Source organism: Anguilla anguilla, chromosome 13, assembly GCF_013347855.1.
Source record: "Anguilla anguilla isolate fAngAng1 chromosome 13, fAngAng1.pri, whole genome shotgun sequence".
Taxonomy (NCBI): domain Eukaryota; kingdom Metazoa; phylum Chordata; class Actinopteri; order Anguilliformes; family Anguillidae; genus Anguilla; species Anguilla anguilla.
Genome location: NC_049213.1, coordinates 40,083,762 through 40,095,137, shown reverse-complemented (window position 1 = coordinate 40,095,137; position 11,376 = coordinate 40,083,762). Strand labels below are relative to the sequence as shown.

Sequence of the window (11,376 nt, the reverse complement as noted above, 5' to 3'; positions counted from 1 at the left end):
CCCCTCCTCCTCCCTTTAAGCATTAGCTGAGCAAAGTTACCTAGCAACTGAAACCTTAGTTACCGCCCTCCCTTCACCCCCGCCACAGACGTCTCAGCGATTACGGATAATGAAGTTTGCAGTGAAAGTGCTCTTTGCGCTGTGCAGGAAATAGCGAGCCTCTTCCACAGACCGCTCCAGCAGCGTTCCAGCGCGATCAGCGAACCTTTTTAGAACTTCCGCCTGGCTTGCCCTCTCAAACATGGGGAAGGGAGATTTTTAACATCAGTGAAGAACACAAACGAAGCCAGAGAGGCTTCCAAGGTAATGCCCCTACACAGTACTGGCCACCAAATGCAAGCCTTTGATACTGGGAGAAGCCCAAAAAAAAAAAAAAAAAACACACCACGGTCGTTTTTATCTTCCCCCCCCTACCGCGGCCTAAGGCTTTGTCTCCTGATCTCAGTGTCACTCATTGGCTGGTTGTCCGCTGAGCGAACACATGACACCATCTGTCAAGCCGCCATTTTAGCAGGCTGGCGCCGGTTCAGCGAGGTCCCGTCAGCCTCTGATGAATCAATTTGGCGAGAGGAGCGTCCGATGCCCCTGTCTGTCACCAGCGGATCCTGGTACAGCACGCAGGATTCGCACTGTCTGAGTGAGAAGGAGGAACATTCGCTCAGTGCCACAGGGGAGAGATGCCTGCGCGGCTGGGCTTTCATAATTAAATTACAGAAGCTCTCACAGCCTGGATGTGCAGTATCAGAGGGAAATAAGGCAGATGTATATGATTATGACAGCACTTTATTTCATGACTATGACTCCACCCATTTCAGCCAGACTTCAGTCCTGTTCCCCCCCAGTCCTCAGTCCTGTTCCCCCCCAGTCCTCTTCCTCCCCAGTCCTGTTCCCCCCAGCCCTCTTCCTCCCCAGTCCTGTTCCTCTCCAGTCCTGTTCCCCCCCAGCCCTCTTCCTCCCCAGTCCTGTTCCTCTCCAGTCCTGTTCCCCCCCAGCCCTCTTCCTCCCCAGTCCTGTTCCTCAACAGCCCTGTTCCCCCCAGTCCTGCTCCTGCCCTGCCCTCTTCCTCTCCAGTCCTGTTCCTGCCCTGCCCATGCCCTGACGCAGCCTGGAGCTCCAGATCCATCATCCGGCTCCTCTAAACTGCACCACACTGAACTACACCATTTGGTCTTCTGTTATTCTAGTCAGCTATCACCTCAACTTTAGGCTGCTTAACCCATTTTATTTGCTGTGATAGTTCCCTTGTAGCATTTACACCAGGCCGGCCAGTGGAGGAGGGGCTCCCCCTTTATAGCTGGGTTCCTCTCAAGATTTCATCCCATTGGGGAGTTTTTTCTCGCCACCATTTGAGGGTTTTCTCCCCCCTGGACATTTTTTTTACCTCATGTACTTGCTTTTAGGGGGTTCAGGCCTGGTGTTTGCTCTTTTTGCTCTGTCTCTTGCCTTGCTACTCAGTAAAACGTCTTTGTGACAGTTCTCTGTAAAAAGCGCTATACAAATAAAGATTTTAAAACTTGAATTTCAGTGCAGCCCCAGCACTCAAAAGCCAAGCATATTTACTCTGCTAATGCACTCATATCCTCAGGGAGTCTGATCCACCATGACAAGCACTGGGTCACCAAACAGACTGGGTTTAACACACACACACACACACACATACATACTGGGTTAAACACACAAAACACACACAGGGGGTTTAACACACACACACACAGGGGGTTTAACACACACACACACACACCTGGTCTGACGCACCACACAGCACACACACACACACACACAGGGTTTAACACACCACACACACACACACACACACACATACACACACAGTGGGTTTAACACACCACACACACACACTCATTTTCATGTAAGTGTTCCACACAGGTAATGCATGTATCCTAACAGAGTTCTGACTGGAAGAGGTGTGAATCTGAAGCAGCAGGTAAGTGATGGAGTTATCCCTGACCTACAGCACCCCCCCTCCCCCCCCCTCAACTGCTAATACCGCCCCATCACCGCACCCCCCCCCCCCTCCACCGATCGCCAGGGCCTCAAACGTCACACCCCCCACACGCCTCGGCTGATAATACCGGTCCCATCACCCGTCTCTTCCATTCTGTTTCACTCAGACAAAACCGCCTCCTTCATGGACACCCAGTGCCCCCAGCTGCCAGGGCCTCAAACAACCCCCGCCCCCGCCCCCCCCTCACGTCCACCCGCTGCCCCCGGCGCCAGGGCCTCAAACGCCCCCCCGCCCCCTTCAACTGATAATACAGGCCACATCACCCGTCTCTTCCATTCCATTTCCCGCAGACAAAACCGCCTCTACCCCAGCTGACCCCCATCGCCAGGCCATCAACATCCCCCCCACCCCCCGCACACTCCCTCCTCCACACAACCCCCCATACACCCCCCCCCCCTTTAGGTGCTGTTTACCTATCCGCCAATCAGACAATCCCCGCCTGCATTAGCGCGTCCAATCAGACGCGTCTCCAGCAGCCCTCTCTGCCAATCAGAAACATCTCCCCGGTGATTAACACAGACTTCCATCTCCTCCAGATTACAGGAGACACAACCTATCCGTGACGGGGGGGCGGGGGGGGGGGGCGTACAACCAGCACGCAGGTAGAGCACTTTTATCTCCCTCTCTCTCTCCACCGGGGGGGTGGGGGGGGGGGGGCGTGGTACCGAACTGAGCGGGTGCGAGAAAGCGAGACCCGGAGAGACAGAAAGAGAAAAACAGGTGATCCAGCGATCAGACAGAGGTGGAGCCAACTCTCCACAGCTCAGAGAAAAAAACCGATTAAACCACAGAGAGCTGATTCCGTCTGATCTCGTCAGTGCCCACTGCCCAAAATGTGCCCACTGCCCAAAATACACCCACTGCCCAAAATGTGCCCACTGCTCAAAATACGCCCACTGCTCAAAATTGGACACGGGCAGAAAACCAGGCGTCATGTTCAGGGACTCAGAGGGCAGGGAGTTTAACGACGTAAGCGCTTTAAAACTAATTTTACATCATGCTGGTGCTCTTAATTATGCCCTTAATTATGGAACACGTGTATGTAATTAGGTTCATTAGAGGAGACAGGTTCACATCAGCAGGTTTTATCCCGTACAGAAATCAAATGCACAGCAATATTTTAAAACAAAATATACCCAGACATTGTAACACGTCACATACGCATAAATATATTAACTATTTCCGCTTGGAAAAATGTTGACACTGCTTTGAAATACAGCAATAAATATGATCTCCAAATGTGTACAGCATATTCCCATGTACTCAGTTCTAGTGATGGATGTATTCCAGTTCCCAGTGAAGTGGAGAGAGAAATGACACGTTTGCCAGACCTGATCCAGATCGGGCGCAAGGGACTCAACCTAAGCAGACCTGATCCAGATCGGGCAGAAGGGACTCAACCTAAGCAGACCTGATCCAGATCGAGCGCAAGGGACTTACCCTAAGCAGACCTGATCCAGATCGGGCAGAAGGGACTCAACCTAAGACCGTTACTGACAGATACAACAGTCCAACTTACTCCCTAAAACAAGCCGGTGCGGCCTATTCCTGGATCACACATAAACAGTTCTTTATTCTGCGGAGTGCAAGCAGAAGGAGACGGAATGCAGGGGTGGTTCTGGAGGCAGTAATGACGGGCGAAGCAGGGAAGCAGGCCCCTGTTATTACAGCGTAACGAGCGGCTGGACCAGGCCGGCCTCGCTGAAGGGAAAGAGCCTCGCTGGCGCTGATTAACTCCGCTGAACTCCCAGATCATCACCTCGGCTTCCTTCGGTTCCGCTCGCGCCCCCCAGGCCCAGAACCCGAACCTCATTTCTGTGAGCGTGCCGACGAGGCCTGGGGGCGTGAGCTAAGCCTGTCATCACAACCGCGTGTGCAGGCTGGCCCTCACCCACTCTCACCAACACACTCCAGCCACACACACACTGACCTGGCTATACTCCCAAACACACACACTGACCTGGCTAACTCCCAAACACACACACTGACCATGCACCTGGCTAACTCCCTACACACACACACTGACCTGGCTAACTCCCAAACACACACACTGATCATGCACCTGGCTAACTCCCAAACACACACACTGACCTGGCTAACTCCCAAACACACACACTGACCATGCACCTGGCCAACTCCCTACACACACACCCTGACCATGCACCTGGTTAACTCCCTGCACACACACACTGACCTGGCTATACTCCCAAACACACACACTGACCATGCACCTGGCTAACTCCCAAACACACACACTGACCATGCACCTGGCCAACTCCCTACACACACACACTGACCATGCACCTGGTTAACTCCCTGCACACACACACTGACCTGGCTATACTCCCAAACACACACACTGACCATGCACCTGGCTAACTCCCAAACACACACACTGACCTGGCTAACTCCCAAACACACACACTGATCATGCACCTGGCTAACTCCCTACACACACACTGACCTGGCTATACTCCCAAACACACACACTGCCCATGCACCTGGCTAACTCCCTATACACACACACACACTGACCATGCACCTGGCTAACTCCCACACACACACACACACACTGACCATGCACCTGGCTAGCTGCCACACACACACACACTGACCTGGCTAACTCCCTACACACACACACTGACCATGCACCTGGCTAACTCCCTACACACACACACACTGACCATGCACCTGGCCAACTCCCAGCATATTCAGACTCCCATGAGAGGTCTGTAAAGACAAAAGGTACTGCAGTGCGACTGACTATTAAAATATGACTCCAACATTCTGTGTTATTGACCTCATGTTTCCAATCACAGAGCACCAGGCAATCAATTAATATAAGCAATTAAGATTAATCTCGAAGGACATTACTAGTACCTGCATTTTCACTAGATTTAATCAGTAGCCCTCGTTAGAATAAAGAGCCAAATATGTAACATAGAACATTTATTTACAAATAAACTGCAAATCAAATATAATCAGCAGAACTAAGTGGCGTTATTGACTTATACATTCAAGCCTTTGATTTGAGGTTGCTGAGCACCCACACTCTATTGTCCGTCTGCTTGCTTCTCACAGACAGTCTAGTGGCCTGCTGCCTATGCTTAACATATTTCCAGACAGAGGGAACTGAAGGCTTGTGCTTCTGGGCTTCTCTCCAGCACAGGTTGTTTAGGACGATGCCGCTTTTGATGCAAAATTCATCACAAGGGCAAAGCCGAGCTTTTGTTTTTTGTTGTGTTTCTTTTGGCTTTGGCTGTGTTGTGCTCAGAAACAAGGGAAATACAGGCAGAGCTCTGAGGAGGAGAGAAAAGCAGAGATTCACCAGAGAGTCAGCAGCCTTAGCATCACGTGCCCTGATCCTGAACCTGAGTACGGCTGGGATTGGTTAGGACTGAAGCTAAGCAGGGCTGGGATTGGTTAGGACTGAAGCTAAGCAGGGCTGGGATTGGTTAGTACTGAAGCTAAGCAGGGCTGGGCTTGGTTAGTACTGAAGCTAAGCAGGGCTGGGCTTGGTTAGTACTGAAGCTAAGCATGGCTGGGATTGGTTAGTACTGAAGCTAAGCAGGGCTGGGCTTGGTTAGTACTGAACCTAAGCAGGGCTGGGCTTGGTTAGTACTGAAGCTGAGCAAGGCTGGGATTGGTTAGTACTGAAGCTGAGCAGGGCTGGGATTGGTTAGTACTGAAGCTAAGCAGGGCTGGGCTTGGTTATTACTGAAGCTGAGCAGGGCTGGGCTTGGTTAGTACTGAAGCTAAGCAGGGCTGGGCTTGGTTAGTACTGAAGCTAAGCAGGGCTGGGCTTGGTTATTACTGAAGCTGAGCAGGGCTGGGCTTGGTTAGTACTGAAGCTAAGCAGGGCTGGGCTTGGTTAGTACTGAAGCTAAGCAGGGCTGGGCTTGGTTAGTACTGAAGCTAAGCAGGGCTGGGCTTGGTTAGTACTGAAGCTAAGCAGGGCTGGGCTTGGTTAGTACTGAAGCTAAGCAGGGCTGGGCTTGGTTAGTACTGAAGCTAAGCAGGGCTGGGCTTGGTTAGTACTGAAGCTAAGCAGGGCTGGGCTTGGTTAGTACTGAAGCTAAGCAGGGCTGGGCTTGGTTAGTACTGAAGCTAAGCAGGGCTGGGCTTGGTTCTGGGCGGTCGTGTCTCGCTGTGGTCATTAAGGAGGCCCAGACACTCATCACCAGGAACCCAATCTGTCTCTCTCAACCCGGCCACCTAATCATCCAACAGTTTAAGCGTCCTGATGTGGCCCCCCTCCCCAGCTCAGCCAGAGTGTGGCCACCATGAATCACCCAGAATGGGGGGGGGGGGGGGCGCACACCAACGGTGGCTGAGGGGAGGTGAAGTGCTCAGAGATAATGGAAAGCGCTACATGAACATGATCCATTATCGCAGAAATACGCACGCGCTGCGATCGTACCGCCATCCGTCCGAGCAGAACAGGGCCGACCCGACTCACGACGAGCAGAAAGACGCTTTTAATCTCGGGAAGGAGAGAACCGGGACGAGTTCAGCCCAGGCACAGGGTCCCCTTAATTTGTTCCCCATTAGTTCCTGCCGGGTTTCAAGCACTGCCTTCCAAAGCAGTAATAAAAGCATGCTGTTTGGTAGAGAAGGGTAGCGGAGGGTAGAGGAGGGTAGAGGAGGGTGGAGGAGGGTAGAGGAGGGTAGGGGAGGGTGGAGGAGGGTAGAGGAGGGTAGAGGAGGGTAGAGGAGGGTAGGGGAGGGTAATGGAGGGTAGAGGAGGGTAGAGGAGGGTGGAGGAGGGTAGATGAGGGTAGCGGAGGGTAGAGGAGGGTGGAGGAGGGTGGAGGAGGGTAGATGAGGGTAGGGGAGGGTGGAGGAGGGTAGAGGAGGGTAGAGGAGGGTAGCGAAGGGTAGAGGAGGGTAGAGGAGGGTAGAGGAGGGTAGGGGAGGGTAATGGAGGGTAGAGGAGGGTAGAGGAGGGTGGAGGAGGGTAGATGAGGGTAGCGGAGGGTAGAGGAGGGTGGAGGAGGGTGGAGGAGGGTAGATGAGGGTAGGGGAGGGTGGAGGAGGGTAGAGGAGGGTAGAGGAGGGTAGCGAAGGGTAGAGGAGGGTAGAGGAGGGTAGAGGAGGGTAATGGAGGGTAGCGGAGGGTGGAGGAGGGTGGAGGAGGGTAGATGAGGGTAGGGGAGGGTGGAGGAGGGTAGAGGAGGGTAGCGAAGGGTAGAGGAGGGTAGCGGAGGGTAGAGGAGGGTAGAGGAGGGTAATGGAGGGTAGTGGAGGGTAGAGGAGGGTAATGGAGGGTAGAGGAGGGTGGAGGAGGGTAGAGGAGGGTAGTGGAGGGTGGAGGAGGGTGGAGGAGGGTGGAGGAGGGTAGAGGAGGGTAGCGGTGGGTAATGGAGGGTGGAGGAGGGTAGCGGAGGGTAGAGGAGGGAGGAGGAGGGTAATGGAGGGTAGGGGAGGGTGGAGGAGGGTAATGGAGGGTAGAGGAGGGTGGAGGAGGGTAGAGGAGGGTAGTGGAGGGTGGAGGAGGGTGGAGGATGGTAGAGGAGGGTAATGGAGGGTAGAGGAGGGTGGAGGAGGGTAGAGGAGAGTAGAGGAGGGTGGAGGAGGGTGGAGCGGGAGGCCCGTCCGCTTGCACGCTCAAACACAGCACAGCTAATTTACCGCCGGTCCTGCCGCCACGGCAATGGAGACAATCAGCGGCGCTACGGTGGCGGCTCTCCGCTAATGACCGGAATTATCTGGACGGAGAATATCAGCCAGAGCTGCTTCTGCTCCCCCCCCCCCCCCATCAGCACGGGCTGGTTCTGGGGAAATATACAAACACACATGCACACACACACACACACACACACACACACACACTCACACCCAAACACACGCACACACACACACTCACACTCAAACACACACACACACACACACACACATACTCACACCCAAACACACGCAAACACACACACACACACACACACACACACACATACTCACACCCAAACACACGCACACACACACACTCACACTCAAACACACACACACACACTCACACACACACACACACACACTCACACCCAAACACACGCACACACACACACACACACACACACATACCCAAACACACACACACGTACTCACACCCAAACACACACACACACACACACACACAATCACACCCAAACACACACACGCACACACACACATACTCACACCCAAACACACACACACACACTCACACCCAAACACACACGCACACACACACACAAACACGCGCACGCACACGCACACGCATACACATACGCATACGCACTCACTCACTCACTCACTCACTCAAACACACATGTACACACACACACACACAATCACACCCAAACACACACACGCACGTTTTTACACACAAACACACACGCACTAACACACACGCATGCACTAACACACACACACACACATACTCCCACCCAAACACACATGCACGCACACACACATACACACACACACACACACACACACATTCACACACACACACTCACACCCAAACACACACACACACACACACACACACTCACACCCAAGCACACACACACACACACACACACACACACTCACACACAATCTCAGACATGAACACAGAGTGATCATAAACAGGCACACGCAGTGCCGTGCATGCACATGCACTATTTACACACAGGCATATTAGCGTCTCCATGCCAACGCTGATGAATATCTGTGGGTAAATTGGCTCCAGGTGAGCAGGAGAGAGCAGCTTTTGGAGGAGGAACAGAGACCTGTGTGGGAGGCGTCTTTCGGAAGGGCGGGAGCTCGGACGAGCTCGGAGAACTCTCCATGTGACATCAGAGGAGACGCAGCAGCCAATCACATCCTCACACGTCGCTTATGCAAACACCATCTACGCACTCTCGCCAAACGCCAGGGCAACGTATCGCACCGTTTCCTCGCTTATTCAAAAGAACAGAAGAAGAACCGCCCAACGCAGTGGTGCCATCCTTAGGATTTCAGATCACAGCCTGTGAGTCAAAAAGGCTTGAGATCATAAACATTACACTGCAAAAACACTGATCCATGAACCTCACTGAAGCACCTTGAGATCATAAACATAATTACACTGCGAAAACACTGATCTATGAACCTCACTGAAGCACCTTGAGATCATCCACACATCTTACTCACCCAAGTGGCTTCTCCAGACGACTGGCAGGGGAGCCCACGATCTCTCCCAAGGTGCAGAACATCTGGCCCAGGAAGTCCTGTTGGAGATGGGGGGGGGGGGGGGGGGGTTGAGAGGGGGGGTTAAGGGAGGGAGGGGATGTGAGGTCATCAGAGTGAAAGACAGCAGCAGAAGCTCTGTGTGCGTGGATTAAATTCACCGAAGCGGGAAACGTACGTTCTGGTCGGGGGGCTTCCGGGGGGGAGCACAGGCGGCAGAGTCAACACAACAGAACAAGTCAAGAGACAGGAAGCACAAGACAAAAATAACCCAAACAACGGCCCGACGACCCAACGACCCAACAACCCAACAGAGAGAGAGAGAGAGAGAGAGAGAGAGAGAGAGAGAGAGAGAGAGAGAGAGTGGGAGGAACCTTTCGTAGTCAAGGAATAAACGGACGCATGCAAGGCCGTACAGCACCAGGAGCAATTTAAAAGATTCTAAATTAAAAGCCATAAACATGAGCCATTCAAAAATATTCTAAATTAAAAGCCATAAACATGAGCCATTCAAAAGATTCTAAATTAAAAACCATAAATTATAAACAAAGACACACACAGGTATGACATGCATATATGGAAATAATCAAGCCGTCAGGTGAATCCAAATATATGTCAGAAGTCTTGTTTGGATGGATGTCTTTATCAAAGCTTTTTGTATCCAGATCGTGTTCGTAACACTTTATAAAACAGTTTCAAATGTAACACTACTGAGTTACAATCTCTGATTATCTGACGTTTCACCTCATAAAACAAGGCATTTAACATGATAGCATGGGCTCAAAAAGCTTTTAATGATTATAATATATGGATTTTTACCACAACCTCTAATCTAAATATGAGATATTAAGTGAACATATGCTTTATGATTACACATTCTAAATGATAAAATCTACTAAATCAATTCACAGTACAAATAAAATACCAAATAAACAAATATTTTATTTGTATTATTATTAAGAATATTAATAATAAAACAGGCACACATTGCCATATGAAATACCACTAATTTTAATGTATGGAGATTACAATGCGTGGAAATAAAGCGCATTTATTTCCCAGGGATAACTGCAGGATGGATTTTGTTGGGAATCCTGGTGAGGTCAATGGGAATGATTTGCACGAAGCAGTAGCATGCATCTGAATATAAAAGCTTCCATTAAGAGGGGGATGCAGCAGGCCATTTTAATTCTCCAGTAAAATGTTCAGTGTTAATGTTAAAGTGTCCCCAGCAGGAAAAAAAGCACTTTATCAGAGTAAAATGTGCTTTTTTGGAGTTAAGGCAACACTGAAGACTTCACTGCAGAGGATATTTCTTCCCCTACTCACATGTTTGGACAGGTCGGGGCTTTTGGAATCAACATCGTATCTGTGAAGTAAAATCAGACAGGAGAATCTCAAAGCCAGGAGCAGCCCTCTGATATCTTCAGAATCTTGATCTTCACCCCCCCGCCCCCGCCCCCGCCCCCCCCCCCCTCCCCCCCCCCCCCCCCCCCCCCCCCCCCCCCCCCCCCCCCCGCCCCCCCATTTCAAGGGCTCGCGGGCTGGCTTAAAGTGTGATTATAAGATTGGGTAATTAAAACTGGATAAACTCAGAACCGTGACCGTGCAAGGCTTGGTTTGCAATTACTGGAGGAAAAGCTTGTGTGTGTGTGTGTGTGTGTGTGTTGGAGAGAGAGAGAGAGAGTTATCTTATTTAAACAAGGAACTTGGTAGGAGATATAGTACCATAGCAAGCTTGAGCAAGCAGCAGGAGAACTCGTTTGTGAAGAAGCAGAAGGGAGCTCAAGCCGGAAGCGTTATTAGGGCGTTACATCTCATTGTTTTATTGTGATTTTTGATAAACAGGATTTACAGAGATCAGCCAGATGGCTCCTCTGTCTTTGTAAAGATTTTTCAGCACACTGCATGAGTCCATATGTTTTTTACCAAAGTAATTACACTGCAGATAGACACTGTTTGAACTGAGCACCGCTTCATAACACACTACACAGAAATGTTTGCATGCCTGTCTGTCCGTCTATCTGTCTGTCTGTCTGTATGTCTGCATGTCTGCCCATCTGTCTGTCTGCCTGCCTGCCTGCCTGCCTGTCTGTATGTCTGCATGCCTGTCTGTCTGTATGTCTGTCCATCTGTCTGTCTGCCTGCCTGCCTGCCTGCCTGTC

At 51.3% G+C, this 11,376-nt stretch overlaps 1 protein-coding gene across 3 annotated transcripts in view; it reads right to left on the bottom strand.

The window, feature by feature from the left end:
- Window positions 1-11,376, bottom strand: part of LOC118211897 (copine-5-like) — a 137,665-nt gene that overhangs the window by 80,082 nt on the left and 46,207 nt on the right. For 2 of the 3 annotated variants that reach the window (XM_035389463.1, XM_035389464.1), the window contains 3 exons: window positions 10,541-10,580; window positions 9,390-9,404; window positions 9,176-9,252 (listed from right to left, as the gene is read on the bottom strand). In XM_035389463.1, the coding sequence (XP_035245354.1) occupies window positions 9,176-9,252; window positions 9,390-9,404; window positions 10,541-10,580 (132 nt within the window). The remainder of the gene's footprint in view (window positions 1-9,175; window positions 9,253-9,389; window positions 9,405-10,540; window positions 10,581-11,376) is intronic. The other variant, XM_035389465.1, reaches the window with a different exon arrangement.